General features: G+C 46.5%; 1 protein-coding gene across 3 annotated transcripts in view; it reads left to right on the forward strand.

The window, feature by feature from the left end:
• Positions 1-18,675, forward strand: part of Irag1 (inositol 1,4,5-triphosphate receptor associated 1) — a 106,853-nt gene that overhangs the window by 68,183 nt on the left and 19,995 nt on the right. For all 3 annotated transcript variants that reach the window (XM_087908565.1, XM_087908566.1, XM_087908564.1), the window contains 5 exons: positions 5,542-5,665; positions 8,462-8,492; positions 11,018-11,158; positions 11,921-12,052; positions 14,693-14,834. In XM_087908565.1, the coding sequence (XP_087764691.1) occupies positions 5,542-5,665; positions 8,462-8,492; positions 11,018-11,158; positions 11,921-12,052; positions 14,693-14,834 (570 nt within the window). The remainder of the gene's footprint in view (positions 1-5,541; positions 5,666-8,461; positions 8,493-11,017; positions 11,159-11,920; positions 12,053-14,692; positions 14,835-18,675) is intronic.

An 18,675-nucleotide genomic window follows, 5' to 3' on the forward strand; every position in this document is an offset into this window, starting at 1 on the left:
AGTGCCACTCACCTCCTGAGCATCGTCTAGAGCCCTCTCTTGAGCTGTCCACATTGGCCTTTCCTTCTGCAGCTCCTCTGTCCTCCATCTCTCAGCTGAGAACACACTTTCCCCTCTTTATGGAGGGTTTCTTCTCTTCTTCTTTGCCCACTGAGCCGCCATTTTGGATTCTCCTCGAATTAATCACCATCCTCTTAAACAATAAGAGCAACAGCTGTGTGATGGTTTTGCTCAGTAAGGAATCTATCTTTAGCTCAAAGCCCTCCTTGCCTGGGACATAGTAATTACTCAACAATTAGGAAAATAACTCATAAATGAACGGACTTACCATCACTATCTATGCGAGGAAATCCAAGGGTAGACAGAGTCATTATAATATATTACAACACAACTTTAACATTTGATGCTATCTAAGGGATGGTCAGATGTCTGAATCAGGATATCTGGATGGTCCTTCTGTGAGACAAGGCTGGGCCAATCTCACGTCTCACATGGGGAAGATACCTTCCTGAGAAGACAGATGCAAAGAAATTTATTTTAACCAATGGCTTTAGCCTTGGAATATAGAAGAGAGAAAAAAAATTACCTTGTTGCACCAAAAGGCCATTTTCCACAAATACAGAAGGGGTAGGGAGGAAGGGGAGAGAGTATACTAGAGGTACCTTTCAAAATAAAAATATTACAATTTAATTGAATTTGAGTTAAAGTGAAGTGAAACTGTGCAACTTGCTGAATCTCTGTAATCACTTCCTCCAAAGACAAGAAATTAGTTTTAACAATGTATTAGGAAGTACATACATTAAGGGTTTAGAGTTGTGGTGGATTTTTCTGGCATTAATGCTTTGGGTTTAGATAACTGTTCTAAATTCTTTACCCAGCACAGTTTGGGTCACATATGGCAAGACACGCAGACCCAGAAATAATTATCAGGAGAGAAGTTTATACTCATGGATTCCCTAGCATAGGAGATACAGCACCACCAGGGTCAGGAGGGAAAGGACCAGGGTCAGTCAGGAGGTAAAAGGTGGGCGGGAAGTGATCTTGCTCCTTTACTGGGCTTTTCATAGTAAGGGGTGGGCTAAGCAGAGTCGGTACCCTGAGCAAGCTTAAGATCAGATTGTTGGAGTAATCTTAGTGGACTCTGGAAAGGAGAGAGGTGTCTGAGTGTTGGATGCACGGTGAGGTAGGGAGAGGATGAGTATTGACTTGGTGTATGAGAGATGGAGAAAGTCGATGGTTGGGAATATAAGTTCCAGATTGGCTGAATTGGTTTAGATGTCAAAGGAATCAGAGGAGAGGATTCCCTGGAATTAGCTAGCCTGGGAGAGGCTGTCTTTCCCAGATTAAAAAGACCTCAAAAGTGGAGCACTGAAAAGCAAAAAGAGCAGAAGATCTCGTTAAGCATTTTCTTTGCCTGCGGTATCTTCCTGCTTTCCTGTCTCTGCCTGTCTAAATGTTGAATTCTTCGTTGTATGTCATCCAGGTTCTAAGATTTACATTCCACTCCGCAACCAGTTTTCACAGTGGTCCAGCTGTCCAGCTGTGGACTTGAACAAAAGGGTTTCACATTTACTGCTAGTTCCTTCCTTGTGGCTGACCATTCCTAAGCATTTTGTTTTGATTTATGTCTTGTTTAGCTGTTGTTCATCATCTAGTGGTTTCCCTGGGAAGCACCAGAGTTGTTCTGTGTCCCCGGTTGTAGCACAGTTGACAATGTTGTCTTGTTTAGCAATAGGCTGCATAGTTATAAAAGTCTTGGCTAACTCCTTCCTGGGCACCGTTGTCATCCAGCCGTGTTCAGGGCTGTAGAGACGTCCACGGCCAGCTGGTTTCCGGTGTCTCTTGGCCCTCATGGTTCCTGTAGGTGTCTTTTTCTGTTAAGAATAACAGCGGTAGCATTTCTTTATAGACATGACTTAAAAACAAAAACATCATGTGGATAGTCAATCTCCAAGTTCCTCTCCCCTCCACTGAGGACAATTTTTTCCTATTATGTCTTTGAATAGCTTATTTGTTAGATGAAATGGTCAGTAGGGCTCAACTTAGAACCCGCCTCCTTCCATCTTCCTTTTCCTCTTTATATCCTTTATAAGTCAATCTCTCTTAACCTTACCAATTCAAGTAAAACCATTATATTTCCTCATTTTTCTTTCTTTTTTTTTGAGCTGCAAGTGCTGCCTCCACCTTATCAAAGAGAGCAGCTGTTTTTAATCCTCATTTTTCAATATACTGACTAGTTCCATTTCCAATTTTTTATTCATTCTGCGCTTGGTCTTTTTGTTTCCTAAAATAGGAATTGTTTGATTTTCTTGTCTTGTTCTGGTTTCTTATTTTGATTTTTTCTTCAGATTCTAATTCCTCCTAGCGGTAAGCATTTGCAGTGTGTATTTTGCACAGAAATGCAGTTTCGCATTTTTCTGTGTTCCTTGCATCTCTGTGTCCATCCTGACATCTGCCTCCTGTGTGTTTCCATTCTTCCTTCCCTTCTACCTTCCGTCTTTCCTTCCTCTTTTAACCCTAGTATTTTTGTCTGGTTGCCATGTCATTGATTTTCATTTCAATTCTTTCTGATTCGGTCACTTCTACCTGGGTTTCCCTCTTCCCTTCATGTGTGTGGCAGGTTAATTTTGCCCGCTGCCTCCTGCCTCAGCTCGGCACTCTGTCCTCCTCCTCCTCGGGAGTTTACTTGCACACTGGGTGCCCGTGTGTGCGTCTAGCTTGGGTGGGGAGGAAAGAGAAGCGCAGACAAAGCTGTGAGCGGCGCCTTTTGTAGGACTGGCTTTCTGCTTCTTTGTTCAGAGTTCAAAACTTGAGTTTATTGTGCCAAAGTGGGATACTTCTGCTACCACGGCTGGGGATTGGTGGGGCTTGGAACCCAGTTTAGGACAGAATTACAGCCAGAGTTTGAGCAGGTGTCTATTGTTTATACTTGGCCCAACCCATCCCAGGAGTCATTTGCTCTTCTGCCCCAAAAAGGGAGGGAAAGACAGACAAAATCCCTGAACTTTGGCCACTTTGCTGTTTTCTAGAAGTAGGACTTGTAGGCATGAGATAGCTTCATTAGGAGCTTTTCATGTCTCCTGCCACTCACCCCATCAGAAGAGCGTGAAAGGTGGGGGTGCCACATTCATTTCTAGGAAATTCTTGTTTTTAGCCATTTTTTTTAGCGCTGTCTTTTCCTGTATTTGAATGTTGTTGCATGTAGAGGTGGTTTTTTGTTTGTGTGTGTGTATGGTTGCTAATTTGGTTACATTCAGGAAGACGGTGTTTAATTCTGGTATCCAGTTATGGGATTGTTATTTTACAGGAGCTGGGAAGCCCGAATTAATTTCTTTACCCCTTTCCATCTTCTTTCCTCTTCTTCCTCCTCAACTTAAAGGTGTTCTTTAGACAGACACCTCGAGCGTGTTCTTCATGTGACATTAGAGTTGATCTTTCAGTTACCCACACTTTCAGGCACGCCCTGCCTGCCTGGTTCTCTGCTGAGCATGGTGGAACTGCGTGAATACATAAGACCGCAGGCGACAGCTTTGCCACCTGACACATGGAACTGTCAGTGACCAATAAATGCCAGCAGAAAACCCAAGCGTTGACTGAGAGCTACAGGAACATCTAGTCTAGTGTTTTACCCAGAATGCACTGCTGGCTGTTCTGTCCCTGACAGATGGCCCTGTAGCTTTCATTTGAGTAACTGAAATATTAGGGATCCTATAATACCATTTTGTTATTGAAAGGATCGAAGTGTTTAAAACTTATTTAATGGGAACCTAAGTGTGCTCCTCCCTGCCCTGCTTGGTCTCCTTTGGTGATAGGAATCCCAGCCTTAACTCCATATAGATGATTGCTACAACTCTGCCTTCAGTCCTGATCTCTAGCCTGAACTGCAATTTTGAAAAATGGACAAGGACAAGCAAGTTTGGAACACTGCTAGGCCAGAGGCCCTAGAAGACAGGAAAACACAGGATTAGATTGTTGCCTGTATACCAAGAACGCCCACTGTACAGGATAGGGATCCTGAACCGGCGTGGATGAAAGAGAGCCGAAGCTTTGACTTTGCTCTGAATGCGCTGTGGGTACATGGAAGATCACAGCCAGTCTATCATGCATGGATGTGAAGGTTAATGCCAGGGGTGTTGGCCGTTGTCCTGTCTTGACCTTGCTGGAGAACACCCGGGTCTCTCAGACAGCAACACAGCAGATGTATAGACAAGGGATGGTGTCTGGAGACCATGCACTATGGGATTCCCTAGAGAGCAATGGGGAAATAGGGGACAGATCCAGGAAAGGGCTGGTTTGCTGAGGTAAAGAGCTGTTCAAGCAGAAGAGAGATTTATGGTTTGCTTTCTCTGTTTCCCGGATGCGATCCTGCATCATTTCAGGAGGCAGCAAAGGCTGTTTGTTGACTCTGTTGACGAGCAGGCATCCATAGTTGTGAGATCTGTGACAGGGCTGATGACCCTAGCCTTATCCTGGAAAATACCCGCTTCTGTTACTATCTAGTGGCAAGTCAGATGTTAACTTCTAGGTAGGAACTAGATGATAGTGCTTTTGAAATTATTCGGGAAAAAAATTATCAGTCAAGATATCCCCTGAAGAGCCTGCCAAATAGAGAGGTTTTCCCAAACACCATAATCAAAGAGCCAAGCCAACCAGTGTCCAGTTGCCAGAAACCAACACTAAACACTGACTACAATTCTGCTTGACACAGTGGAGAGTTACAGGAAGAAGCAACTGGGGACAGAGAGACGTTGGTTTGAAGTCAGGCTGTACTGTTCACTATGCCTGTAATCTCCAACAAGTTACCAACTGTATTGACCCTGATGTTATCCACCTGTAAAAAGGGATGATTGGCGTGCCACAAGGACATGTGCTCAACTATGTTCATAGCAGCAGTGTTTGTCATAGCCAGAACCTGGAAACAACCTAAATGTTCCTCGACCGAAGAATGGATAAGGAAAATGTGGTACATTTACACAATGGAGTACTACACAGCAGAAAAATAATGACATCTTGAAATTTTCAGGCAAATGGATTGAACTAGAAAATATTATATTGAGTGAGATAGTCCAGTTCCAGAAAGACAAATATCATACGTACTCACTCATACTTGATTTTTAAACATAAAGCAAAGGAAACCAGCCTACAAATCATGATCCCAGAGAACCTAGACAACAGTGAGAACCCTAAGAGAGACATACATGGAACTAATCTATATGGGAAATAGAAAAAGACAAGATCTCCTGAGTAAATTGGGAGCCCGGGGACCATGGGAGAGGGCTGAAGGGGAGGGGAGAGGCAGGGAGGGGAGCAGAGAAAAATGTAGAGCTCAATAAATATCAATAAAAAAGAAGGGATGGTTGAGAAGCAGCTCTTCGGGTCACTGTGAGGGTAAAGTAAGCTAGAAGGCAATTAGAAGGGGGCTGGCAGGTAGCAAAGTGTTTACAAGGCGGTTGACAGTCTTCCTGGGCCCTGAAGCAAGCTGCCAGCGGTCCTAGCTTGATTTCAGACAGGCATCCTAAAGGGAGCACTTTTATTTTCCAGGGGTCTCTTCCGAACTCACCCCAGCAGCTGAGGAAGAAGAGCCGAAGAGCGGTCTGGATGTGATGCCCAGCATTTCTGACATACTGCTGCGCAAACTGAGGGTTCACAAGACGCTCACCGGAAGGTAAAACCCCAACCTCAGCTTTTGAAGACCTTTCAGGGGGCACCCATATTAGAGCCTGGGTGGAACACAAAGGAGAATCAAGTCTTGGTTCTTATCCCAGAAGGGATCCAGTCCAGTGGTCCAGGCAGGGCTGATACAACCAAACACCAAGTGTGAGCATGGGCCGGGTTGGTATTTCCAATTCCTAGAGTATAAACCTTTGAGGACATAAGGGTCACCAGAGCTGTGAGTGGTGGGCTTTAGGGCAGGAGACACACGGTTCAATCCAGATAAATCATTTACCTGTATATGGAGAATTGTACAACATTCAAAATAATACAAAGAACTAAGTAGAAAGCCCCAGACATCTTCCTGAGTCTTAGCTTCATCGCCCTTACAGGAATTGTAGTGTTCTGTCACTAGCAGGGTGCGGTAAGTGAGGCTATCTGTGGGCAGGGACTTGGGACAGTGTCAGCATTGGACACATCCTTGAGAACTGGATTGGAAAGTGTAGCATAGGGATTTGAGATAAGGAAGTTGCTAGGAAGACCATGTGACAGGGCAATAGAAAGAATGGCACAAGAGCAAGGCACTGGGGAGAGCCAAGGAAGACCTTTATGACAGGATAGTAGGGAATCCAGGACACAAGAAGAGGCCACACTTGCTAAGACTTGGTGAATAACTTTCAAAAAAAAAAAATCGGAGTAGTTTTAAGAAATGGCAGGGAGACAACCAGCAAATCACAGCCATAGAGTGAAGCCACCGTAATACACAAACGCCCAGCTCAAAATGGACCACAGACCTAAATATTAAGGAAAATACTGTGGAAAGCTTAGAAGAAGCTGCAAGAGGCAAGGCTCATGAGCTATGAGCTTAGGCTAACCCATGACTTTAGATAAGACAGGAAAAGTCCAAGCAGAAGATTTAAAAAGAATAGGTGAACAGTACGTCACCATCATAATAATCAAAAAAAAACAAACAAACAAAAAAAACCCTGAGCTGTCGATGCTGTAATCCAATTAAATTTAGCTAAAGAGTTTCCCAGAATGGGCAAAGGCTTGAAACAGGCATATCAAGGCGGGTACGCAGGGCTACCTGAGAGGACACTCCGTCACTCCCTTGGTCCACCTCCTCGCTGCCTATGCAAGTCTCGGGCTCTGCCTTCAGAGCCGGCTGTGCTGTGTGACCACTTGGCCTACATCACACCACCCTGTTCCTTACCATATATATGTTGATGTGTTCTGTAGCCCAAGGCAGAATGTGTCACCAAAATAGAAAAAGAAGCTTGCTGAATTAATTATGGAAAGATGTAAAATTCATGTAATACCCAAGTGAACAAAGCAGTCAGAAGCACATTGAGCTCTTTGGTAAACCCCCAGACAGTTTATAACAGCAAGAGAGTGTGTTGACGCTCAGAGGACAGGGCCTGTGGGGTGGGGCTGTGACATGCACTGCAAGCATCAGACATCGTTGCTGTTGTTTGTCCCCATGCTCTGTTTCCTGGCAGCTTGATGGCCACAGGGTCTTGCTGTCTCATCCTGACAGGAAGGCTCTCGATGTCCCTTGTCAAAGGTGAGAACCAGCCCTTTGCAGAGATGGCTGACCCCTACCCTTGCTCTTGGGGTCCCTCCATACCCATCCAAGGGAGGAAAGCTGTGTTTCCTGAGAAGTTTATTGATGGCCTGTTTGCTCTGAGGCAAGTTGGACCCTTCCTGCCTCCCCACCCAGCACAGGAAAGCGCCTGTGTGGTATTTACGTTATCTGGGCTTCCAATGAGGCCAGCTTTAGTTGCTAAGCACTACACTGGAAGCCACATGGAATGGGTGTGCAGATAAGGAGTCTGCTGACTGGGGCAGGCTGTGGAAACTGTGCAGGAACCTCTCGGGCTGCCTCTATGGCAGGTGGTACTCACACCCTGATCCCAAGCTTTGGAGGTCTTGCTGCAATGAGCTCTTCCAACCCTTTTCTTGTCTTGTAGTTCTGAACCAAATAGATGTTTGTCAGAGCCTAGGAAGGAAGGAGCAGTCTTTGCAGAAGTAGAAATCCCTCAAAAGCTACAGTTCACCTCAGACACATAGTTAGTCAGTGACAAATGCATGTGTATGTTCTGATTCCTCACAGCCTGCAGGTGAACAGTAATAACAGCCAAGATGTCATATATGGCTAATCTGAAGTGGGCATTGGTTCCAGGACGCACACATACACGCACAACATAGAAACCAAACTCCAAATGCCCAAGACCTTATATAAAATGGCACAGTACTTACATGTAGTCTATACAACCCTCCCATACTTTAAATAATTTCTACATGATTTATAATATCCAATACAGTATAAGTTCTATATAAATGGATGCTTTTCTGTGTTGCTTAAAGAATATGGCAAAAAAAGTCTGAACAAATTCAGTATAAACACATTTTTTCAAAGTTTTTAATATATACTTGGCTGGTTCCAAGAATATGGATTGTGTGAAAGACAGCACTGCATTTACACATACATGCGACAAACATGATCATGTGTACATATGTGTGTATGTGCAAACATAGAGGTTGTTACTCTGATTTAAATATGATCAAGGTGGAAGGTAGAACGTTCATATCGGTTGTCCTGGAGGGCTGGCCTCAACATCTAATGACCTCTGTGAAGATCAGTGTCTCACAGATGACAGGAGACAAAGAGGATTCTGCATCCTCTTCCTCTTGTAAGCTCTGCTCACTCCTCTTCTGGCGTGTGTGGCTTGCTGGTCATTCAAAGTCCCCTTCTGCTTCATTGAATAGGTTGGATAAGGTTCACTTGTGCATTTTTTCTTCTTCACAGTGCCCCTCCACTCACTGAGAAGGAAGTTGAGGTAAGTGACTCAAGGACCCTGGGAAATGTAGCGACTCTTTGATGAGGTTTATCCAAATCTCCCTTCCTCCAGGGGGTGACCCTGACATTTTTACACAAGAGTGGGAACAAGTGACTGTGGAATATTCTGGATATTTGTTCCCAGCCCACTGCTGAGTTTCCCGTGCCTGCCTCCATTCATGGAGGATTTTGACATGTCTTGTTGGAGGTGGGAAGGTTGCTGGTGCCTCCACCTTCAAAGACTGTCAATGTGCCACGATGGGTGGGTTTCTAATACCAAGTCAGCCAGGAAACTGCACCAGATATATTTCAATTTTTAAAAATGTAGCCAGATTTCAAACTTCAGACACTGGTCTGGAGGACAAAGTTGCTTGCCCTGAGAGTTTGGGCAGCTAGAAGGTCAGCGCACAGACAGTGTGAAAGCTGTTGGCACGGTCTTCCCTGATCTGACCATGACGACCCTGTGAGTCTCCTTGTCCCAGTGTTGGGTGATAGGTGAGTTGAGAAGAACTTTCATCCTGGTGAAAGGACAGATGGACAATAAACAGCAGAGGTGAGACAGGAAGGATCAGTGAAGTGGACCAGATAAACAAGCAAAGGAAGACAGACAACCTGAGCTGTCTACCCCTAGGTAGCACAATGACCTTGAACCAGACGTTATTACTTTAGAATGCTCACAGCCCTCCATGAAGCTGATCTCCTAGTAGCTCAACCAAGTGGATAGAGTAGGATTTAAAGCAGAAGAAAAATCAGGCAACAAAACAACTCACTCAAGGTCTCAGATTCAGGATTTACCAAGATCAAGAGCTGGAAACAAATATTCCAACTGACTTCAGGACCCTTTGAGTCAGGCATAGCTAAGCATTGAGACTTGTTCATAGATTGAGGCTGGATAGTAGAGAATTCCCATCACTGGGCTGTGAGTCAGAGCCCCCTCTAGCATCGTGGAGACTGACCATGGCAGGTCTTTAATGCCAGATCCTCTCCTCAGATATGTTCTAGCATAGCCATCAGCACGCTGGAAATAAGACAGACTTGGAAATCAGAGCATCGAAGGTCAAGCCCTTGCTCTGCTACTTCTTCTGTCAAATTGAACAAGTTAATGATGTCTCTAGTCTTGGTCTCTTTGCCTGTAAAATGGGTGTAGGAGTCATAACTCCAGAGAGATGTTGTGGGGTCAAATACAGCAATCACAAAATTCACAACAATGTGATGATCATTTTGTTTCATTTCCAGTAGATCCACCATATCATCTAGGGATCAGTTTTTGTCCGGAAATTACTGTCATTGGCCATGTTATATGTAGCCAGGCAGAGTCAGTGACCACAAAGTATGAGCAGGTAGGGTGACTTAGTGAGTAGAAGTATATGCTATGCGAGTCTGCCAACCTCATGACCCATGGTACGCAGAAAGAACCAAGTCCCTGACCTCTACGTGTATGCTGTTACACTCACACTCACACTCTCTCACACACACACACATACACACACCCCACAGACAAAGATGCAGACACACACACACCATAGACAAAGACACCACAGGCAGGACAGATGAAGCAATTGGAACTGAAGCCCCTCCTTCACTCCCTTCTTGTGTGGAGTCCATCTATTTTTCCTCCCCAGTAGTAATGCGTTATGGTGAGAGCGATATTAATAGGATGAGCCTAGTTCTTGGTAGCTCCCTTTCCCCTAGGAATTCCACATTTGAGCAATGCCACTCTTGAAAACTTCATTCTTGGGGGCTGGAGATGGCTCAGTGGTTAAGAGCACTGGCACCAGAAGACCTGGGCTTAATTCCCAGCACCCACATGGTGGTTTACAGTCATCTGTAACTCCAGTTCCAGGAGATCCAACACCCTCTTCTGGCTGCCAAGGCCACCGCACTCACTTGGTGTGCAGATGTGCAACACACCCATGCACACAAAATATTTTAAAAACTAAAAAAAAAAAATTGTTCCTGTGTGGTGTGTTTCATCTTGGGCTGAAATATTTACTCCTGGAAGTTTATCTTAACAGATCCATGCCTGACCTTGTCTAATCTGGAAGTTACTTAAAACTGACATAGGAATTAGAAATAACAAGGCTAGAGACTATTTGAAATTTGCTTTAAATCCACAAGCCTGAAGCTCACCTGGCACTTCTTTAGATTCAGGGGTTCCATGCAAATCTTCCAACCTCCTCCCTCCACCCCCTTGCCTCACAATAGATCCCAGTATTAATCCAGACCGCTTCCATGGCTGGCTGCACTGGTCTACACCCATCTCAACCCAAACCCAGGTGCTCATGTTCTTGATTTGGGGAAAAGTAGGCTGCTGTTGTCTGATGGTTGCACTTGTCTCTGGACCTCAGGGGTTGCCTTTGGTGCCTTTGTGTGTGTTCGCTGTGGAGGGGGTGGGTTCGCCTGCACATGGAGGCCTTGGACTAGTTCCACAGACTCTGGTAGAGGGCTTGAGCCAGAATCCCACTGTGGCCTTGCTGGCCGCAGTGACTCCTCCCAGCGCCTCTGCCTCACTCTTGTTCCCAACAGAACGTGTTTGTACAACTGTCCTTGGCCTTTAGAAATGACAGCTACACCTTGGAGTCTAGAATTAACCAGGCTGAAAGGGAACGCAACCTGACAGAGGAGAACACCGAGAAGGAGCTGGAGAATTTCAAAGCTTCCATTACGGTAATTGAGGGCCCAGCTTAAGGAGTCCATGCAGAGCCATGGCCTCTAAGGGTGAGGCCCAACATCACACTTCTTTCTCTAACCAAGTGGTCTCTGAAAATGATAAGGGAGCCAAGGCCCTGACAGTCTTCCTCAAAGGACAGGGAGGAGCTGAGGCAGAGATCCTGAGGGTTTGGCTTCATACCCCCGCCAGCTCCTTAGGAGGGGGCTGGTTGGCTTGGCTATGACTCCTTTCAGGCCGGCAAGCCAGATGTAACATGTCTCTACTGGGCTTCTCCAATATCTGGAAGACACTGTGGCTTGGACTTTGTAGGAGTTTCTTCACCTAGCCCGGATGAGACCCAGGTCTTGTCTCATGAAAATGAATCCAGGTTTGGCATGGGTCATCTTAGTCAGCTCAAACTGCTTAATAAATTATCATTGCCTGGGTGATTTAAGCAATAAACATGCTGTTCCCCTTAGCTCTGGATGCTAGAAATCCAAGCTCAGGGTTCCAGCGTGGTCAGGTCCTTACTGAGGTCCTCTTCAGACTTGCAGATGACTAGCCTCTCATTCTAGCCTGACATGGTGGAAAGAGAATGAGAGAAATTTCCGGGGCCCCTGACATATATGCACTACTTCTGCTTACAAGTGCTCCACCCGGGTGATCCAGTCAACTCCCAAGGGCCCATTCTCCCACCTGCACATTGGGGTTAGGTTCTCAGCATGCACAGGTGGGAAAACAGTTTGAAGTCTCAGGGCGATACCCTTGTCTTCCCTCAGTCCTCATCATCCATCTGGTACCACTGTGAGCACCGAGAGACCTATCAGAAGCTTCTGGAAGACATCGCAGTCTTGCATCGTCTGGCTGCCCGCCTCTCCAGCCGGGCCGAAGTGGTGGGGGCTGTGCGCCAGGTGAGCCCCACGGCACTGAGCCTTGCTGGCTGGCGCTGTTCCAGCTTCAGTAATTAGCACCATGACACACACAGGGGCAAGAAGAGGTACCACCCCTTGATGACTGGCTTAGGCCAGGCATTCTCTGTAGGTTGTTGAGATATTCCAACATACTTGGTGCCTATTAAACCTTTGAAGTATTCCTTGAGGAATTATTTTCTGTGGACTTTGAAATCTGAGGTAGACTTTGTACTGCCTTCCTCCCTTAGAGCTGGTTCACTGTAGAGGAGTTAGAGAATTCCCTATGATAGACGTCTAATTAGCTTTTCCGGTGTGGTTTATAAATATGTGTTACTAGGAGCCCCTCTCTCTTGTTGTTCTTATGAAATACATACTTAGCTCCTACAGAAGCAGTGTTGGGCAGAGCGTGCTTCAGGTAAACGTGCTGTTTTTATTTAATCCACCCGGTAACCCTGGAAAGTGGTCTCCACCTCCCAACTCTATCCCCAGTGAAGTTGCATGTTCTCAGAAAGATAACTTCCAGAGAGAGAAAAATCCCAAAAATTCCAAACATTTTGAGTGCCTCCATCACATTTCAAGTGGAAAACAACTAATTTTCTGTGACAAGATGCAGCCAAAACGCACTAAAAACATGCAGAATTCTCTCTGGGCAACATGTATAATACGATGAAGAATGTGTTTAGACTTCGGGTCCTATTCCCAAGAGGCTTCAGTGTGTATGCGCTATTTCCAGACCTGTCAAAACCCCAGACACTCTCAGTAAGTCAGGGATACTGAAGCCGTTCTAGCATCATTGAGTGGCGGAGCTGGCACAGGCCAGGTTAGACTGCACACCTGGGCCACGCTGAAGTTTTGAAGTAGACGGAACCTCCACACAATGTTGTAGTGCCTGAGTTTCTGTCCAGCCTCCATCCCTCATTCACATCATGGCCAGAGCTCTTCACAGTCACACTTGAGAGTCACTTGGGGCTGCAAAGCAGGGGTGCCTATGACGGCTGCCATGTAAGACAGGCGCAGTGCATGGAAAACATTGATCCATGTGACACCGTTGTAGCCATGTCCTGCCGCACTGTTTGTGTGAATAGATGCTCTGAGGGTGCGTCCCCCAGCACACCCTGGGAAATGAAACAAAGCCAGGCCACCAGGCTGACCCACCCTCGTGTGTTTCCGGAGAGAGAGCTCCTGACTCAGCACTGTGGCCTAGGAAGTAGGTCCAGCTGGTAGCAACACCAGAAGAATGCTAGGGAAGGGCCAGGTCTCCATCCCACATGGCTGTGGGGACCTTTATAGGGAAACCCCTCTAGTATAGACAGCGCCTAAGTTGGGTCCTCTTGGGGGCTCTGGGATGTGGGAGTAAAGACACTGTATCGACTCTCCTTTCGCACTTCTTTATTTTTACTTAATTATTTTTAAATTTTCATTTTTTTATTTGCATGGATATTTTGCCTGCATGTATATCTGTGCACCACATGTATGTCTGGTGCCAGTAAAAGCCAGAAGAAGGCATTGAAACCCCCCGGGGACCTCTGTCTATAACTGGAGTTATAGACAGTTATGAACTACAATATGGGTGCTGGGAATTGAACCTGAGTCCTCTAGAAGAGTAGTCAGTATTCCTAACCACTGAGCCATTTCTCCAGCCCCCACTTATTTATTTTTGAGGTGGGATTTCAGTAGATTGTCTAAGGTGGCCTCAAACTCATGACCCTCTTGCCTCAACTACCTGAGAACTAAGGTACAGACATGCACCACCATGCCTGACTTGTATCCTTAAAGTGGTCCCCATCCTGCCTCGTGGTCCCCTGTTTTGTCTTGTGGTCCCCGTCCAGCCTTGTGCTCCCATCCTGTCTTCTGTGTCTCAATGCTCAGTTCCCTCACTGGCTTCTTTGGAGCAGCTCCGACACTTGTCCCCTGTTGCTGTCACCGCTACCAGTCTCATTTACTTCTGTCCTGTCTCCATCATACTTGGTCACCCCCGCTTTAACACTGTCAGCAATTCCTCCTTCTCTGTAGAGTAAGTCAAGACCCCTTCATCTAGCATGTGAAGTCCTTCATGACCCAGCCCTGAAGCACTTCCTCCCAGCAAACCCAAGAGAGTCTTGATTTTTGATATGAAGCGGGCTGTCTGCGCTCTGCTGACTTGCAGAAGCCCTGGGAGAGATTTAGTGTCCCACTGTAATATGGAACGGTGCCCACGTTCATCCTAAACGATTTCTGTCTAAAGAGTAAATCGTAAACATACAAGTCCTATGAGGTGCTGTCTCTGACTCCAGATGCCTGAAGTTCCCTGGCCTCGGACCTTTGTCTGTCCTTCCCGTGTCCATGTGCCCACCCCCCACATCTGTGACTCCAGACCACCTCCACAAAGCCATCGCCACCTCTTCTGTCCTAGAGTAAAGCAATCCCTTCATCCTCTCACTATTACCGTGTGTGGCTGCCTGTCTCCTTGCTGGTGGGCCCATTTCTGACTGAGAGTCTCAGTCCCATGTCACAGGAGACAGACTCGCGGGACAGGTTCTCATCCGACGGTCCCTGTAGCCTTTGTATCCTGGTAGCCCAGGGCTGGGCTCAGAGCGGTCACGTGTGGACGGTGCCCTTTCCTCAGCTGTCCGTCACGCACCTGTGTCCTCCTTCCCGCAGGAAAAGCGCATGTCAAAGGCAACGGAAGTGATGATGCAGTACGTGGAGAATCTGAAGAGAACGTACGAGAAGGACCATGCCGAGCTCATGGAATTTAAGAAACTCGCAAATCAGAATTCAAGCCGCAGCTGCGGTCCCTCTGGTAAGGAACTGGGCTTCTGTCCCGGTTGTGAGGCCAGGTCCCCAATGGTTTTCAGCCCAGGCCACAGGGATCAACACGGCTTCAGGGCCTGTTTCTACTGGAGGACCCTGCACCTCTGTTCAGAGCTACTCATGGGGCCTTCACAGCAGCTGCTCCAGTGAGGCTGAGGTTCTAGAATCAGAAAGCATGAGGGGTACTAGGATCTCCCAACTCCTAACAGTTAACCAGAGTGGCCGACACCACACTCACTTTGTGAGTGACCCCATAAGTTGTTGTGCTTTGGGATCACCCTTTGGGCATCACGTGCTAGGAAATCTGGACTTTACTCTGGAAAGCATTAGGGATCCAAGGATTTCCATCAGGAAAAAGGATAAACATGTTCCTGGCGGAGGCAGCACCCTCTAAGTGTAGAACATCAGTTACGTAACCGGAGCAAATTCGTATTCCTAGTCCAGACTGGCCTCAAACGCCAGAGGCTGCTTATCTCATCGTGTCCAGCAGAAATGTTTAAGCGTTTCTGCCAAAGGATATTTAAGCTTTTCAGTCACTCAAAAGAGCAAAGCCCGAAAATATTCTGTATTTGTGAGGATATTGCAGCAGTCCAGGGGAGGGATGGAGTCCAGGCAGTGGGGCACAATGAGAGCCTAGCTAAGTGAGTTACTGCAGAGACAAACAGCAGATGACACACACTTCAATGATTCTTAATGTTTTAAAAGTTCTCTACAACTTTGTGTAAGACGACAGAGAAAAACCCACCTGGTTCTGCTCAAGGGAGTCAAGGATGGATGTATCCAGGGAGGTCACCTCTGCAGGGTTTTAAAGTAGAAATCGGAGGAGGAAGTCAGCGAACAGGTGGAGGAAGTGGTGTGTGTGTGTGTGTGTGTGTGTGTGTGTGTGTGTGTGAAGGTATCGAGGTGGGGGATGGAAGCAGGGTGTAACAACCCGTGTGACAAATTTGCAGTGCTGGGGTCACATTGAGAGGCTGAACATAAGACCTGTCAGACCAAGGTCACCTTCCAGGACACACTGGCAGCTAGACCATGGTCCTGTAGGAACAAGGAGTCAGTGGGGAGATGTCGTATGACATGTCCACATTTTATTTTTGTGCTACTTCAGTAAGCACAGTGCGTGAGTGGTGTCAAAGCTGAAGTAGAGAAAGCTGAGCTCAGAGGCTTTTGCTCAGTCCAGCAGGGAAATGACAGTGCATTGGACCGGAATCTCTCCCTGGGTGCTGCCAGGGCTTAGAGTCTGGTCCAGGAGGGTGACTAGCTGGAGAAAATAGCTTGTCACATCAAGAATCCCTGCGGAATGCAAACATCCGTGTTACCAAGAGCAGGAGGAGGGAAAGTATAACAGACTGAGAAACCTTTATAAACAGGAGGTTTCACAAGCTTCCTGGAGAGTATCAACGACACTTCCCAGAGTCCAAAGGCCATGCACGCATACTCAGGGCTGTCTGCTTTGGATCTCAGCAGCCAGGTTCCTGACCCACAGGCATCTGGGCCCCAAAATAACTGCTCTTGGCTACAAATGGGGGAGGTGATTCCAAGAAAATCCTAGTATGTTGGTTCGGTAATTATTTCTCTACAAGGTTCAGGTCTCCTGCACGCCAGTATATCTAGGATTTATGGGTAAAGTCAATGTCATCACAGCGGATGCTTGTAATACCAGCGCCTGGGAAGTAAAGGTAGGATTATGGTGAGTTTGAGGCTAGCCTGAACTATAGAACAAGAACCTGTCTAAAACAAAACCTGAAATGCTCTATGGGGTGATGAGTTACCCAAGGGTCTCATTCATTCATTCTAGGATGTTTTTTTGAGCACTTTTGGCATGCCGCAGATGACACAGCCCCAGTCCCAGTGCTGTAACAAAAGCAGCAGACTTCTTGGGCTGGGGTGATGGCTCAGTGGGTAAAGTGTTTGCTGTGCAAGCCTGAGGACCTGAGTTCAGATCCCAGGCTCCCATGTGAAAAGGCTAGGTGCAGCCACGCTGATCTGTAGCCCCGTGCTGGGCAGGAAAGGACAAGTGGGTTCCTGAAGCTTGCTGACTAGCTACTCTAGCAAACCAGCGAGCTCCAGGCTCAGTGAGAGGCCCCATCTCAAAAAATAAGGTGAAGATCAGTAAAGGAGGATGCTCTGACTTCTGTGAGCACATAGAAATCATCTCATGTACACTCATAATTTTAATACATAGTTGGATGCTTTCCATGCATTTATTAGGCATTTATACTTCTATTTTGTAAATTATCTGATTATCCCACCTGCAAGATTAGAATTCCATTAATGTATTTGAACTCTCACTTATTAAAGTGGCTCTGCTTTTTGGGGTGACCAGAAAGCTTAAAAATCCTTTAACCGAAATGCTTACAACTTCCTGCTGGACAAAATAAAACAAGTCGTCTAAAAGAACAGCTGAGCCCACAAGAAATGAAATGGAAATAGCCAGAAACAAGAAGAGAACTGAAACCACGCTGACCCTGCGACTTGCTGGGGCCAGAGCCACCCTGCTAATCTGGAGCTGTTTGCCTCCTATTTGAGACCAGCCCTTGAGCCCTGGTAGCAGAGCAGACGCTGTGCCTCATGTGGAAAGCAAAGCCCTTCTAGGGACTGCCTTGAGATAGACTCTATACAAGGAATAAGAGATCTCACCCACCAGCCGGCAGAGAAGCAAATCCGGAAGCTTGCCTGTTCCACCCCGAGCCCTGGGTGGAAACAAAATCTTCTCTCCTTCCTCCTAGGAAAAGTACATGAGTGGCAGCGGCAGTGGTGCAATCTGTGGAGAATCTGAAAGAACAACAGGATGGTGTCTCCAGGAATACTGTCAGCCCGCACAGAGCGGCACACCCTGCACCAGGACACCCAGACTCCATAGGGCTGGTGAAGACAAGCCACAGTGTAAAATACACAGTGGAACAGCCTGCTGGGAGCACAAATCATTAGCTCCACCAAATAGAAGCTTACACCCTAAGAACATCATCTAGTAATCAGAATTCTAATCAGCAGAGACATGAAAAGGCAGAGTGAAAACACAAGCTCAAAGAAAAGTTATAAAAAATGTAGAACTCATCAAAATGAGAAATGAGGCATGTGGGAGACTTGGTAGTTGTGGGGGGTGGTAGCCATGGTAGAGGGGATTTCTCAGTATTCTGAGCTCATCCCCCTGTCTTATTTTCCATCCCCTAGAAGATAGACCAGGCTTTGTAGAAGTCTTCTTGGGTAAACCATGTCCCCTCTGGCCTGAACCCCAAAAGAACTAGTGTGCACATGGCTCTGGTTTTCTTCCTCCTCGCTGATGACTGCCAGTCTCCCAGACTGTTCATCTTGACTGGGAGATCTAAGATAGTTATCCAAAATGCAGTTGAAATGGATACAGTGATTAAAATATATATTTTAAAAAGGTTTTTGGGACACAGGGCATGGAGAAGAGCCTATAGTCTATTTGCCAAGTGGTCCCACAGGGGAAATTAGGCACAGAAAACCTTCAGAGACATAACCTAGCATCTTCCACAGCCAAAGAAAGACACGGATCACTGGAGTCAGTAGAATAGTGAAGTTCTGTGAGGAAAAATAAATGCACATGAAATGGAAATGTCAAAACAGAGAAAATAAGGATTGCGGAGCCCGCTCAGTGAGTAAAGCCCTGGCTGGGCACGCATGGGAACCCGAGTTTGGATCCCCGGCACCCACACAAAACTCAAGTGTGGTGGTGTGCACCTGTTACTCCAGTGCTGAGGAACTGGAGAAAGGCAAATCCCAGGACCTCTCTGGCCAGCAAGTTCAGCTGAAACAGCAAGATTGAGCTTCATTGAGAAATCTCACCTTTAAAAATTAAAGCTGACAGA

The sequence above is a fragment of the Myodes glareolus genome, chromosome 7, assembly GCF_982192425.1.
Source record: "Myodes glareolus chromosome 7, mMyoGla1.1, whole genome shotgun sequence".
Lineage (NCBI taxonomy): Eukaryota > Metazoa > Chordata > Mammalia > Rodentia > Cricetidae > Myodes > Myodes glareolus.